Source organism: Leptodactylus fuscus, chromosome 5, assembly GCF_031893055.1.
Source record: "Leptodactylus fuscus isolate aLepFus1 chromosome 5, aLepFus1.hap2, whole genome shotgun sequence".
NCBI lineage: Eukaryota > Metazoa > Chordata > Amphibia > Anura > Leptodactylidae > Leptodactylus > Leptodactylus fuscus.
Window position 1 is genome coordinate 96,273,748 of NC_134269.1, and position 15,835 is coordinate 96,289,582.

General features: G+C 41.7%; 1 protein-coding gene across 1 annotated transcript; it reads right to left on the reverse strand.

Moving 5' to 3' along the window:
- Positions 1 to 535: 535 nt before the first annotated feature.
- Positions 536 to 13,321, reverse strand: FBXO22 (F-box protein 22). Its single transcript, XM_075273848.1, has 7 exons — positions 13,131 to 13,321; positions 12,571 to 12,709; positions 10,775 to 10,862; positions 9,462 to 9,557; positions 6,845 to 7,009; positions 4,973 to 5,138; positions 536 to 1,203 (listed from the first exon to the last, which is right to left on the reverse strand). Exons 1-7 carry the CDS (start codon positions 13,295 to 13,297, stop codon positions 792 to 794), a joined length of 1,233 nt encoding a protein of 410 aa, XP_075129949.1. The 5' UTR covers positions 13,298 to 13,321; the 3' UTR covers positions 536 to 791.
- Positions 13,322 to 15,835: the final 2,514 nt, after the last annotated feature.

The window sequence follows — 15,835 nt, forward strand, 5'->3', positions numbered from 1 at the left end:
CTGATAATGTTTACTCACCTGTCTATGCTCCAGACCTGGACAACCTGCGCTGCTGTCTCCAGGGTGCGCTGTTGCTGAAGAAGGCTGTACGTAGAGTCCCGCCGTTCTTCAGTGTTGTGACATCAGTGTAGCGCTGCCTAGAGGAGGCAGCGGAGGACAGTCAGGACAGGTGAGTGAAAGTATCGGCAGCTGGTTATTACAATAATATAATAAGTACCTGTTGACACACGTGTCTTAAGTTCGCCATCACTGCTATAAACAAACAGATTACCATGGGATTCACTCTTGAGACGTCACACACATCATCTGTCCCCTACCCCAAATGGTCCATAAGAATTGAACACTCACAGATGAGTTGAGATCCCAGTTTGGGATCAGAATAAAATTCTACTAATAAAACTATACCAACAATAATATTTATCTCTTATATGCCTGAAACTGTAAAACCATTTTAATTCTTTTATTTTGAAGCTGAAGTTGGTACCTCTTCTCCTACTAAAATTCTAGTCAAAACTGGTCCCGACTGACTCCACAGCCCTGTTCTATAGTTACATATACGTAATATCAATGATAGCATAATTATATGAAATCAGAAGACACTAAATGTTTATTAAAGCCACATAAAAGAGGAATTTTAATGATTTTCAAAGCTGTTTTCTTCCATTTTGAGGCAGTATTACATGATAACACAGGAAATCACTAGCATAAAGTTTATGGCAGGAATAGTACTGAATGCCGAGACATTTTTTGGTACGAATTTCAGTATACATAAGCACTTGATGCAGAAAGCATTACTTGGTTTGTCCAAAGTGAATAATGGTCATCACTGTGGTGTATCCATGTAAAAGATCGTCCTTTTCACCATTACACTCTCGCAGTGTAAAATTGCCACTAACCACTCGATCACAACCAATCTCCCCATTGCCAAAAAAACCAAACAAAGGCACATTGGGAAAGTGTTTCCGAAAAGAGTCAGCCTCAACGTTTTTCTTCTTATAATGCTGCTCTCCACGGCCAATACAAGCAAACATGAGCCCCACGCTATTCTGCTCTGGGATGTTTGCTGCTTTTAATCGTTGCATAGCAGAATCTGCAGTCTTTTCATCACACACATCCTGATCTAGAAGAACAGTGGCTCCCTGGATTTGTGGTCCACTCAGTGCTAGTCCAACAACACCAATGCAATCTGTACCTTGAGTCTTTCTGTAAGGCACAAAGAAGAACTGATTAAAAGCTGCAGTCTTTATTTTTATTATAACGAATGAATGAGAAGCCGATGAAGTGACTACAAAAACATTAGGGTAGATTTAGGCTGTTCTCACACCATGTTTTTGTAAATGAATCATGGAATCTGCTATTAAAATCTGAATCGGTTTTAACACTGGGATGAAGCATTTGTGATAGTTCTAGCAAGAAAAAACAAACAAAAAAAACAACAAATGGATCTGGTGTATCAGTTTGCACATCCATTTGCATGAGTTTTTGTTACTGATCCATATGTATCAGTTAAAGAAGACCTTTCACCACCTCCAAGAAGTCTAGTTCTTTACATCATTTAATAGGCGCCATTCCACTGAATCTGGGAAACCTGAAATTTTTTATCTAGCCTCCACCGTTCCTGAACAATCAATGTTATTTTGATGCCTCATACGTTATTTAGGTTCTGTACTGTCAGGAGGGCGGTGTCAGGCAGGAGAAGACATGGGCTGTGATTCTGAGCTCTGATAATGGCTGCCTCTGACTGGAGCTCTGAGACACACCCAGTTGCCTGACACTGCCCTTCTGACATTATAGAGCTTAAAGGGGCTCGATCATTAGATATACGTGTTATGAGCTAAAGATATGCCTGAATAGCCTTTTTAAAGGCTATTCAGGTGCTGCTACTAGTTTGTAAAAAGACCCCCCCCCATTTTTGTTTCTTACCTCGGAAATCGATATGCAAATGAGCTTGATTGTGCACGGTGGGCGTTCCGTGCACCCCTTAGCGTCATAGCTTCTGCATACCCACCGCTCTTCCTTGTGCCTCCAAGCCTACCTCCTCCTGCTCATTCACCGCCTCCATAGTTGGCAGATTCTATTGAAATAACATGCGTATGCAGTAGCGCTCCCTCCAGCGTGCTACTGCACATGCTCCATACTGCGCTGGAGATTTCCGAGGTAAGAAACAAAAACTGGGGAGTCTTTTTACAAACTAATAGCAGCACCTGAATAGCCTTTTTAAAGCCTATTCAGGCATATCTTTGGCTCATAGCAGGTATATCTAGTGATAGAGCCCCTTTAAAAAGCACATCAAGGATCAAAACTACCTGTACTTGTTGTTCTGGGATGGTGGGAGCTAAGGGGGCGTTCACACTACCATTGGTGTCTGCTCAGCAATGTCCGTGGCTATTGTCCTTACAAAATTTTAGCAACAGACACTAGCTGGTCAGTTTGCAATTTCCATTCATTTCAATGGGATTTTATCTTGTGTCCTTTAATGTCCATTTGTGTCCGTTTACAACCATGTCCGTTTTTTCAAGCGAACAAAAAAATCTTACATGCAGGACTTTTCTGTCCGCTTGAAAAAACGGACAGCAAGTGTCCGTTATTTTTTTTTATTTGTTTTTTTTTTAAATTGAGGTCTATGGGCAACGGACATATAAGGGACAGCAAGGGCTAGTTCACACGTAAAAACCTCCTGGCTTATTTTGGTCCTGAAAAAAACCGCTTCCTAATTAGGAAGCTTTTTTTTGACATTGCCAGGCTTTTTTTGGGGCTTTTTTTTGTAAAAACCGCTTCCAAAAAAAGCCAGGCTGTTTTCCCCTCCCATAGAAGTGAATGGGCTAAAAAAAAAACCGCTAGCGGTTTTTTCCGCACGGTTTTTTGCAAAAAACCGCGCTGAAAAAAACCTGCGCTGTTTTTGCCTCCCATTCACTTCTATTGCTTTCTTCAGGCGGAAAACGCCTGAAGAAAGGTCATGTCGCTTCTTTTTTCTGCTAGCTGAAAAATAACTAGCAGAAAAAAAAAGCTAGTGGAAAAAAAAGCTAGCGGAAAAAAAAAGCTAGCTGTTCACATAGGGCTCCATTGTAAAGGGGCTGATTTTGAAGCGAAATCCGCTGTCAAAAAACTCCCCTTTGCCCACGTGTGAACTAGCCCCAACTGATATCCATCAGTCACTGTCCATTTGTGTCCATTGTGATAGGTGTCTGGTTTTTTTTGGTTTTTAAACGGACACCTTCTGAGCGTACATCAACGGTAGCTTGAACCCTACCTATGAAAAAAATTCCAACCGCACAGAAGTCAGTGGAGTGGCGTCTATTAAAGAGGACCTTTAACCACCCTAAGCCTGTGCAGTTTTCTGCACCATGTTACAGGCGCAGCTGCACAGACTCTGGGGCACTTTGAATTATCTCTGTAGCCCCTCTTGTTGTGGAGCTATGAGCCCCGTTATTTCTGGCGCCCTATATGTTAATTAAGCCGTTCAGTGTCAGAAGGGCATTACTGACACTGAAGAGAGCAGCTAAGGGCTTGTTCACATATGCGCCCGGTCTCCATTCTGCAGGTTTCCGTTTCGTGCACAAAACAGGGGCAGGAGACGGAAACCTGCAGGACTCTTTCATACCCATTCATTTGAATGGGTTTAAAAGATGTCCGGCCGTGAGCGCCAGTGAGCTCTCCGCCGCAAAGCAGTTTTTTTTTTAATCGGACACAGAGTCGGACATGCAGTACTCTGTGTCCGGTTTATAAAAAATGATTTCACGGCGGAGAGCATAAAATGCTCACCGCCGCTAACGGCCGAACCCCGTCTGACACGTTTCCGTCTTCTGCATGCATAAGATGGAAACCACAGAACGGACTGCTGAACGCTAGTGTGAACCTCCTACGATCATTTCTCAGATTTACAAGGCAGTTTATATCTAATCTTTTCTGGCCTTGAGTTCACACTTGACACTGTTCAAATTTTAGCGGATGTGTAGTACTGCAGTAGTGCTTGCCTGGTCCAAGCCATATGAGCCGAAAATATGGTCCTGTCAATCAAAGAAGGGAGGGCAAGATGACACAGAGCAGAGGGAGGCTTACCTCTTTTGACCAACAGCAACACCCTTGTTGCTCTAAAAAAGCTCATTGTCATATTGACTTTGTAGAAAAGGAGGCACCAATTCACAAGGGGAAAATACTGTATGACTCAGGTAATCATAACCTATATACCTATGGGGCTCGATTGATACACTGGGTTTTGGTAACAGACTCCCTTTAATTTAGACCACTTTTAAAGCACTAAAATTTGAACATAATGTGTCCCATCTTAAACCACGACATCCTTCCTGGACACCACATTGTTTTTCCTGCTAAGCTATGCTCACTTTATAAACTTAGTGCATGGCATCTATTCTAGAATTCTGGCTCAATAAATTTGTCATACTATAACTGTGAATTTATGTTTATTTAATTATTAAGCATTCACTGATGGTTTGTGACAATGGGAGAATATACCAATTACAAGCACACCAGAAAACTGCCATAAAAGTGGAGCATATTTGGAGCACAGCCTGATCTGCCCCAGTAATGTGCCACTTAGTTGTTTCTTCGCCTAGCTCACCATAGAGAGAGCAGGATGGGGCCCCTAGGTCTGTTAGATCTACTATAACTGGCCAGAAAAAAAAGGAGTTTGTTATAGCTGAAATATAGTCTAGAGTCTCTTAATAACTTTGCTGCAACCCCAGTGGTAGTAAAGTCCACCCAATGCTTTAATCTGGGGTGCAGAGCACTTAGCTCACAGAGCATTACTTAGTATACATGTATACAATGTAAGATAATGTATGTACCTCTATATACTTGTGACTAGCTGTTTGTGTTATTGCAGATACGATATTAGTCACAGACAGTATTTTATTGTGATCAGATTTCTCTTCTCCTGTGTCTTGTACTATATATGCAGTCCAATAGGTTTACGTTACCCAACTCATTATACAGATTTACCCCATAAACTTACGCCTGGGAAGAGAATGACGCAAGGTATTCCACTTGCCCGCCAGCAATAATAATACTTTTCTCGTTTAGAGGGTTAAGGACTTGATGTAGGAAACGTGTTGCTCCATGCTTCCATGTGTTGTATCCAAAAATCAGAACAACACGCAGATCGGGGTTATTTTTAAGGCCTGCAAATCAAAAAATACTAAGTAATAAAAATTCCCTTTACTGTTAGCATTAGTATCAGGCTAGCCAAAATATTTATCTTTCTGGACAACTGAGCAATAAATGAATGAAAACCTGACATTTTGATCCCAAAAATGGCAGAGATGATAAAATATGTCTATAGATCAGCATGATGATATGACCATATGGGCATCATTTACGGTGATCTGTAAAATGCTGGTAATTGCAAAAAACAACTTGCACAAGCAAAACCAGCTTCAAAGTATTTACTGACACACTTTTTTTAAAAAAAAAAAATATTACAAACACACAGAATTTTACACAATAAAAAGCAATAATTTGTAAAAAAAAAAAAAAAAAAGTCCCATGTGTCATAAAAAAATTAAAAGTCTTAATTACAGCAAAAAACAAAATGTATGGTGTTAAGACTCAAATTTGAGTAATAATAAGGTCAGTTCTGCCAGCCAAATAATCTTTAGGCTAACAGCTATCTCTACTCTACTCCCCCCCCCCCAAACATGCTCATCTCAGTTCTGAAAACAAAAAGCTGCTGTCAGACAGCTCTAGTGACTTAAAGCGGACCTTTCACCACCTACAAGTCTGACATCAATTGATAGCTGCTGCTCCAATTATTCCAGTACAGCTGGAATTTTTCCTCTAGCCATTACCAATCCCGAGCAGTCAGTGCTATTTAGGCTCTGATCTGTCAGGAGGGCGGTGCCAGGCAGGAGCAGACAAGGGATGTGATTCTGAGCTCTGACACTGCTTGCCTCTGATTGGAGCTCTGAATCACAACCCCTGCCTGACACTGCCCTTCTGACATTACAGAAATAGTACATAAGGAATCAAAACTACTTGCACTAGGATCTGGTGAAAGATCCTCTATCTTCCCTGTAAACAAAAAGATCAGCCATGTTGAAATCTAAAAGCCCAATTATTATTAATTTTTAAAGGGGTTGTCCCAAACCACAAGGTAATTAATACTGTAAGGACCAGAAACTGTACACACAATATGGAGTGCTGTACACTGTACTGGTGGCACCTGGAACTGCCATATACTTAGTATAGATGTTATAGTGCTGTTAGACATCGGATTTGAATGGAGTCTGGTGTAGGACCCCAACTGTTCTGATACTGATATTCTGTGGCTAGGTCATCGGTATCAAGAACCTTCAGGTCCTGGACACCCCATTTACCTAAGACATTTGCCATTAGGGAATAGTTGGGGCATCTGCATAAACATTAGATGATCGCCTGGTACCACTGAAATTGGCAAGTATAGCCAACATTAATCTAATATTTTTGACCAGTTTAAAAGGGTTATCTGTTTTTTTTTCCATAAACTGTGGATATGCCACATAACGCTGCTTAATGACATAATAAGATTACAAGCCACCTCCAGGCTTATCTTAGCCAATATAAACAAGCTGCAAGTCCATAGCTTCTTCGAGATCATGGCTGTGTCCTCTATTGTGCAAATGCTGAAAGGGCTCAGCATAGGTAGCCATGGTGGAGGGAAGGAAGGTGGCCCTGGAATGATGTATCAGCTCCTTATGTCACTGAATGGCAGTGTGTTGTGTTTCTGTACTTTATGTAGAAAGACAGAAGGTTTGTGCATAATGTAGAAAGGTAATGTATCCATCCTTTTGATTAAAGCTTCACATTGCATGTATTTGTATGTAACCTTGTTATTAATAGGAAAACTTACCAGCTTCTTCAAGTTTGCTCTCATCAAATACTTTATTCTTGGAGTCTTTGAAGAAGTGAAATTTTTGGATTTTTACCCCATTAATTTTTGGAAAAAGGAGTGCAAATCCAGATTCCCCATCCTCCAATTCAATGGGTGGATTACTCGCTGATCCCCCAGGTGTTACTATTGTAAAGAAAAATAGATATATATGTCAGTAAAATGCACATTACACTGATGGTGATGAAGTTGGCAATGTATCTGAAAAGGTTTTAACGCTAAGGCTACACATAGTGTGAATGCAGATTAACCACTTCCCGCCAATGGCATTTTTTGATTTTCGTTTTTGACTCCCCTCCTTCTAAACCCCATAACTTTTTTATTTCTCCGCTCCCAGAGCCATATGAGGTCTTAATTTTTGCGGGACAAATTTTTCTTCATGATGCTACCATTAATTATTCTATATAATGTACTGGGAAGCAGGAAAAAAATTCAGAATAGGGTGGATTTGAAGAAAAAATGCATTTCTGCGACTTTCTTACGGGCTTTGGTTTTACGGCGTTCACTGTGCAGCCAAAATGACATGACCCCTATATTCTGTGTTTTGGTACGGTTCCAGGGATACCAAATTTATATGGTTTTATTTACATTTTGACCCCTAAAAAAAAATTCCAAAACTGTGTTAAAAAATTTTTTTTCTAAAAGTCGCCATATTCCGACGGCCGTAACTTTTTTATACGTAAGTGTACGGGGATGCATAGGGCGTTTTTTTTTGCGGGGCTGGGTGTACTTTTTAGTTCTACCATTTTCAGGAAATGTTATTGCTTTGATCACTTTTTATTCAAATTTTTATCAGAATCAAAACAGTGAAAAAACGGCGGTTTGGCACTTTCGCCTATTTTTCCCGCTACGGCGTTTACCGAACAGGAAAAATATTTTTATAGATTTGTAGAGCGGGCGATTTCGGACGCGGGGATACCTAACATGTATGTGTTTCACAGTTTTTAACTACTTTTTATATGTTCTAGGGAAAGGGGGGTGATTTGAACTTTTAATACTTTTTATATTTTTTTTTAACTTTTTTATTTTTTATTTTTTTTGCATTTATTAGACCCCCTAGGGGTGTTGAACCCCAGGGGGTCTGATCACTAATGCAATGCATTACAATGCTAATGCATTGCAAAAAATCATCCTTTCTTTTGCAGGCTGCATAGACCAGCCTGCAAAAGAGAGGATTTGCAGACAAGCCTGGGAGCCTTGTTCAGGCTCCCGGCTGTCATGGCAACGGGGGGGTCGGCCCTGGAGCATGCTCCAGGAGCCGGCGATCCCGGGCAAAATGGCGGCGCCCATGCGCCGCCGGGAAAATGGCGCGGTCGCCATAGTTACAGACCTGACATGCGCCGTACTATTACTGCACATGTCGGGAAGGGGTTAAAAAAAACTCTGGAAAAAACATACAGAAAAATTCCAATCCCAAAAATGTTTGTTTTCACTACTTTTCTGCAGTTTTTTTGCATTCTTGCCTTATCCCATATACCGTATATACTCTAGTATAAGCCGACCCGAATATAAGCCGAGGCCTCTAATTTTACCACAAAAAACTGGGAAAACTTATTGACTCGAGTATAAGCTGAGAGGGGAAAACACAGCAGCTACTGGAAAATTAAAAAAATTAAAATGGTCAGCGTTTTTGGGTGCACTAGTTGCTGGGAAAGGGGATGGGGTGTTTTGGTTGTCTGCCTGCCCCTTCCCTGAGCTTGAGGACTGTTTTTTTTTTCCCCCACTTGGAATTCAGCCTGGCTGAATATAGGGGATCTGCAGTGCTGTTATTAACCCCTTCCCGACAGAACAGGAACACTGCAGATTCCCTATATCAGTAGAAAGGGTATATTCAGACACAGGGATACCTAATGTGTATGTGTTTCGCAGTAATTTTCTATTTTTATATGTATTCTAGGGAAAGGAGTGATTTAGAACTTTTATATATATTTTTTTAAAGCATCTTTGTTTTCACTATTTTATGGGAGATTCTATACATTACTATTGCGGCTGGTCACAGACCCCCCCCCCCCCTTCCCTCCAAAAAAAATAATAATAGATAATTTTTTTTTTTTTTTTTTTTGCTTGACTCGAGTATAAGCCGAGGGGGGATTTTTCAGCACAAAAACTGTGCTGAGAAATTCGGCTTATACTTGAGTACATATGGTAAGTCTCTAGGGAAAACACAGCATTTTCACAGGTAAAAAAACAGGCATGCATGAGAACCCTGCAAAGTCAACGCTCAAAAGATAAGAATAATTCCTGCTGATAAACCTGATACTATGGTTTTGCCCCTATGGCTGTGTTAATATGAGTACAGTAACAAAAACACTACATAGAAAATAGCAGTTTCGCATGTAAAAACTGTCAATTTTCTGTAAAACGATGTGTTTTGAAGTTGTTTTTACCTCTATGGCCAAAAAAAATCAACTCATGCACATACATGCTATGTACAAGGGAATCACATATCAGAATGGGACTGTCAATGGCAGAATTATGAATCAAGGGCAGAATCCGGAGAAATCACATTTTCTTCTACTCCACCCAAAGTACAAATCACCGGACAACAATCTCTGCTATAAAGCTCTTGGCATATTACCTACAACTCCTGGTGTGGCAAGTCCCACAATTTCACAGTCCTTTGGCAGAAGTTTCTCCAAAGAAGCAGCAGTCTCTGAACCATGTTTCTTTTTTGCTAGAATAGAAAATGAAGATAATTGACAAAATAAGTTAAGTATTTTTTGACCCAGTATATTGAACAGAAACAGATATTCACTCATTCTGCATCCTCTTGGTTTGCAGTGAGGTTCAGAAGCAATGAATATATGGAGTGTGCTGCATATTTTTTAATGTCGACTTTGAAGGCGCCATTGAAATACAGTGTAATGATACCGTATTCAGAGCCTAAGTGGGACCCAAATACACATGTGCTTGAGGCCTGCAGTTCAGATTTAAAGTCTGATATATAAAATGTAACGGATCATAAGATTAAGCTGTTAATATTTATAAGCAACAAATGTAGTTCCAGACAGTGTCCCTATGAAAGGGCTGAGCAAGGCTATACTCCAACAGTAGTGCAACTGTAGGCTTCAGGCCTTTACCCTCAAACATTGATAACTAGGAAAATAGGTGAGCTATCTACTGCAATTCCATGAAGACTATTTTATATAGCACCTCTGTTATTTTTCTAATGGGATTCTCCTCAGCTATAACTTTGATGTCCAGTCCTTAGGATAGACCTTCAATGTTTTAATAGCATGGGGGAAAGGGTCTGACCTTAGGCCCATCACACACTGGAGGGGAATGTGTTACCAAGCACCACATATGTGGTTTGCACAAGCACAATGGCTCCCTAATATGATCAACCGTGTCTGCTACTGAAGCACGTCCCATTTAAGTTAGGACATGCCATCTATTTATAGTTTTAGTAGGTCACTTTAATAATGACGATTTCTCAGATGGAGACTTCCAGTTCTGTGCTTTTCTATCCTATCCATAACATGGGAAATCACAGTAGTGGACAGTAAATACTGAGATAAAAATAAATTATTTTGTTACTAGTATCAGAAATCTGTAAACAATCTGACTGGTAAAACTCAAGGGATAAGGGTTAAGGGATTTGCATTCCGCGTGTGAACACTTCCACGTGGCTAGCCGCGATGGGATTTTGATGCAGCGTATCGGCATTCCGCTCCGGGTTAGGTCCAAATGAATGAGCCTAGTTGGGAGCAAGTCTCATGTCGCAGAAGCCGCGGCTGAGTCAGTCGCGGAATCCACAGCAAGATAGCAATAGGAGATTGCTTCTTTTTTTCGCTGCAGTCAATAGGAGCCATTTTTGGCAGCAGATTTTGAGGCAGATTCTGCGTCAAAGACTGTCCAGATAGATAAACATTAGTATTATGGCTACCTCACCTTTCTTTGGACCACAGTGGGCTCCGTGATCATTGAGTGACTCAGAGTCTGTGAAGTACAGGAACATCTCTGGTATTATGTGGACTTTCTGAAAGAGAGGGCAGAATCTGTTTTCACCGTATGTCCTCCATAATTAGACTATTATATGGTCAATACTGGAATTGTCTAGGTGAGCTATGTACACAGAGATATCTCATTTACTCGTTGCCGTGTGCTAGAATTCTGGCGTAAAAGTGACACATATGTCAATTTGTGGTAAATATTATACCATTCTTTCAAGTTTCTTACTGCTCACGGCACTTTAGAAAGTAGTACCAGAGTAAACTAGCGAGATACAGAACTGGGTTCAGGACCGCCATGTACAGACTACCGTATATACTAGAGTATAAGCTGAGTTTTTCAGCACAGTTTTTGTGTTGAAAAAGTGCTCCTTGGCTTATACTAGAGTCATTACGGTAATTTTCTGGTAGCAGGCCAGGATAGCAGACCCCCGCCCCATCACACGCCGGGTGATGTGCCCACGTAAGCTCAGGCCCGCACCTGGCGTGTGTCTGCTTCCTGGCGTGCAAGCAGAAGTACTGTAAGTACTTCTGCAGTTTTTAATGTACACCATTGCCATGCTCCTGGCAGGAGCGTGGCAATGCTGTGGGCCCCGGCACCCGCCCGGTGTCTGTATGCCGGGTCTGTAAGTGTAATGGCGCCGCTCTGCAGAGCGGTCGCCATAGAAACCGGCACCTCCGCTGTAACGCTTACAGCGGAGATGCTGAAGCTTATGCCTGCGATCTCTGATTGCAGGCATAAGCTTTGGCATCTCCGCTGTAAGCGTTACAGCGGAGGTGCGCTCCGGAGATGTCCTCCCCCCTCCAAGTTCAAAATTAGCCCTGGGGTTGCTCACCACTGGCCCCATACCTTTAAAGTTGCAGGCTGGCTCCTGCGCAGCGAGCTCGCAGTAGCCGACCTGTTCTGATGACAGCCGGGAGCCTAATGAAGGCTCCCAGGCCTGTCATCGCTATATTACCATTGCAGCTGGTCTATGATTGCATAGACCATTGCAGCACCAATTTAATGTAAATTAGCATTTTATTTCTATGCAGATTATCTGAAAAGGGCTTTAGGGGTGTTTCTTTTCCTCCCAGGGCTTGGTTCTCTGCTTTAGATAACTACTCCTAAGACTGAGTTCACACGGAGTTTTTTGGTCAGGAAAAAAAATCAGCTCAGTAAAATTTGTGTGGCGTTTTTTGAAGCGAATTTTGAGGCATTTTCTGCCTGAAAAAATCAATGCAAATCAATGGGAGGCATAAATTCCGCTTGGCATTTTTTTTGTCAATTCTGCGTCAAAAAACGCTAGCGGTTTTTCCACTTCCTATTGATTTTTTTCAGGTGGAAAACGTCTGAAGAATGGACAGGTCACTTATTTTTTCTGCTAGCTAAAATCCGCTGGCAGATTTATTTTTTTTTGATAGTGGAAAAAATTAGAAGCCGATTACTTAGGACTGTATGGTGAGGCAGATTCTTCCTCAAATTCCTGACAAAACAAACTCTGTGTGAACTCAGCCTAACTGCAGCCAAAGTAGAAGAGGTCACTCGAGTAGCGTTGGAGGTATTGGCACTTAGTGGTCATTATCCAGAGCAGAGAGTGATGTCCAAGCAGGAGAAGCGTCTCTAAAGCTCTTTTTAGCCCTGTCATTTGTTTGATACAGATTTTAGTGCTGAACATTTGCCTTTCATAGATGCAATTGGAATAAAACAATTGACACCAAACAGCGTTATCCAAAAGTGAGTGAAAGTTCTTTTACCTCTAATTCTTCTTTGACAACTTGGACCAGAGAGTGGGCACCCAAATCCATTTCTCCTGCCCCCACAGAGGACAACCATGCCAGCCTTTGTCTTGCCTTCAGTTTACGCCAAGCACAATCCCTCCATAATCTGCAAACACTAAAAAACCCCAAAAACATTGAAAACCATTTTGTGAATGGCCTTTCCCCCAGCCCAAGCACATCATGCCTACTGTGACAGCCAGGCCACTCCTGTAGTAACCTGGAGTGTGCTAATATATACAGTGTATTATAGGCAGGCACTGCTAATGCTGCTTCTCATAAGGCAGACAGTAGGGGCGCGATAACACAGATGTAGCAGAGCTTAGTGTGTGATTTGTCATGTACAACATCTGGTACTTTCTATAGGACTGAAGGTAATGAGTTTCCATGAAGCACAATAAAGACATTTCCTGCCCAGTCAGCCATCTATAGGGTGTGTATGACGCCATGTAAATAGTGTATAGTCCTACAGACACCTATCAGAGGCTCTGTGTGTGCGTACAAGTGATACAGTGCATGCTGGCTATAGGAAGACACACCAGGCTGCCCGCAGCAGAGCTTTGCTGGGTAGAAAGCTCATCACTCTCTCCACCACCTCGGCCAGGCTGCTGAGGACATAGTGCTCCTGGCTCTCCGGGTTGCTCTGTACTTTGGGCCCGTTATTCTCCAACACTTCGCCCGAAGAATCCATTTCCATTACAGACATTGTCAGAGAACAACACCTCCGACTTCCGCCGGAACTAGTCTGGCGTCACTGAGTCTCCCCGCTGCCATGGAAACCACGCACGACGTGCCCCGGATCAGCAGCGTCGTCCCACTGGTTTGTTTTTTCCGCTTGCTTTGGGAGAGACGTCAGTGTGAGAGGTGGAGGCCGGAATGGCGGAGTTGTGGAGGCCCCTCTGTTATACATAGCGTGTGCCCCAGGAGCTTCACGCTAGGCCTATGGTGTGACAGCTGCGTAATGGGGTGAATGAGGAGGTGCTGTCTGCCATGGTGACCCTGCCTGCCCGAGCACAGGCTTTGCTGTATGTCTATTGCTAGTGCCCAGTGCACTGCATTATATTGTATTGTATATCCCCCCCCCCATATCTCTCAAATAAACACATTGGGCTTCCCATTACCATGTTTTGCTTCCTTTGAAAAATTGAATAAAAAGTCAACACATCCGACAATATTTTAATATAGAACCCATTAGGCTTCCATCATTGAAAAAGTTCATAGCTTTCCTTCATGATAGCCTCTGCGTGGTCATTTTCACATGACAGGCGTGTGTGTGTGTGTGTCAGTCATTTGTTCATTAGCATTCACAACCTCTTATCACTGGATATGGATATCTTATACCCTTGACACACCCATGTGTTCAAGATAGAATTATGCTGTCAGCAGATAGCTTTAACCCTTACAGCCAATGAATATTGTAATCCAATAATATTTAACAAATAATCACAACCCTGTTGAGGTGGCGAGATGCTGTCACTTTGGGCTTTACCTTGGTGAACATTCGCAGTGCTGAAGCCAAACCAATAGCAATGCTTGGAACTGAAACTGTTAAATTTGAGAGTTCAAGTGCAGAGAAACCTCTGTTAATCTTGATGTATGGTGATGTGGTAATATGCATCCAGAGATCCATTGCCACCATGTAGACATCTCTTTGGAGAAGATTTACTGTTGATGTCAGTGTTTCCATTTTGAATTTCTTGTAAGGTATGTACTTGTTTTATTATTTTCGCTTCAGAATGGTTCTGACTTTGTCATTTAGCTTCCAGATGAGGAAGATAGGGTGAGTAAAATACTTGGTACCATTAACCCTCTGGTATTGGGATCAGAACTTCTTTCTTAAGATTTAAAAGAGTTGTCGAGGCTGGGCGAGGAAGGGGGGGGGGGGGGGAAATCATACTCTGTACCCCCCCAAGCGTGTTCCAATTTGCTCAGTCTAATGTTGACGTGTGCTGGAAGTTCCAGCCATATATGACCACTGAGGCCAAATCAGCTGCTGCAACAAAGGGCATGAGATGTTTTACCTGTGACATCACAAGTTTCTTCCTGAGGCCTAATGAGGCAGTACATAGGAGGAATTGATCTATGTGATCAAGTCCTGAAGCCATATAGTGCAATGCAGAAAATAAAGGTGTACAAAAAGCGGTCTTTGCAAATTGCCCTTTATAATGCTTTTGTAATATCACGATCTGCAGGCAGGGCAGAAACATGCCTTCAATTTCAAGAGGAAATTATTAAGACTGATATTTGAGGACCAAGAAATGCCAGGCCCCAGTATTTCTGGAACTGAAGGTACCAGCAAATTGCAAAGAAATGTCTTGAGGGGTCTAGTTTACAAAATGGAGTCATATGTAGGGAGTTCAGTGTTCTGACACCTTGAGGGCTCTGTGCAAGACATGGTTCCTGAAAACTATTACAACACATTTTGCCCACTAAAAAAACCATTCTGTCCCAAGGTGTGCCTACACAGTTTATATCCACATGTGAGGTATTTCTGTAGTTCAAAGAAAGTGCAAGGTGCAGTTTCTCCTTTAACACCTTGTGAAGATGAAAAATTTGGTAATTTTTAATAATTCATTTTCACCTCAGTTAAATAAAACAAAAACCCCAACATCAATAAACCACCTGTAGAGTCAAAGTGCACACTATACCCCTTGATAAATTTCTTGAGGGGCAAGTTTCCAACAAGCTCCTTTAAAATCCAAGAACAAATATAGGCACTAGCTTATTTTGGCTGGCAGACAGCTGAGTAGGTAGTCTACATTATTTTATCCTTTTGCACACCAATCAATGGGTGCTGCTGTCTCTATGAAGATGGGTAGAGTACGACTTGTCCTGTACTATGATGGGCTGCTCTATTAGACACCAAGGTGCAAAAAAGACTTATGGTCTCAACTTGTAATACTTTCACCTTAAAATATGAATTGGTTCCAAGACAACCATTGTAACTTGAGAGACCATTGTAAAAGTTTATTTTCCCGTTATGGGGGAGTGAACAATCTTACAAAAAAAAAAAAAGAATATTAGAATGGCCAAATCAAAGTCCTGACGTTAATTTAATAGAAATGTTGTGGAAGGATTTGAAACGAGAATTTCATGGGAGGCAACCCACCAGTGTTACAGAGCTGACATAGTTTTGTTAAGAGAAATGGGCTAAAATTCCTCCAAGTTGATATTCAGAGTGAATAAATAATCAGGAGTTTTTAGATGCAGTTCTTGATGCAGAAGGGGACTGCACCAGATACAG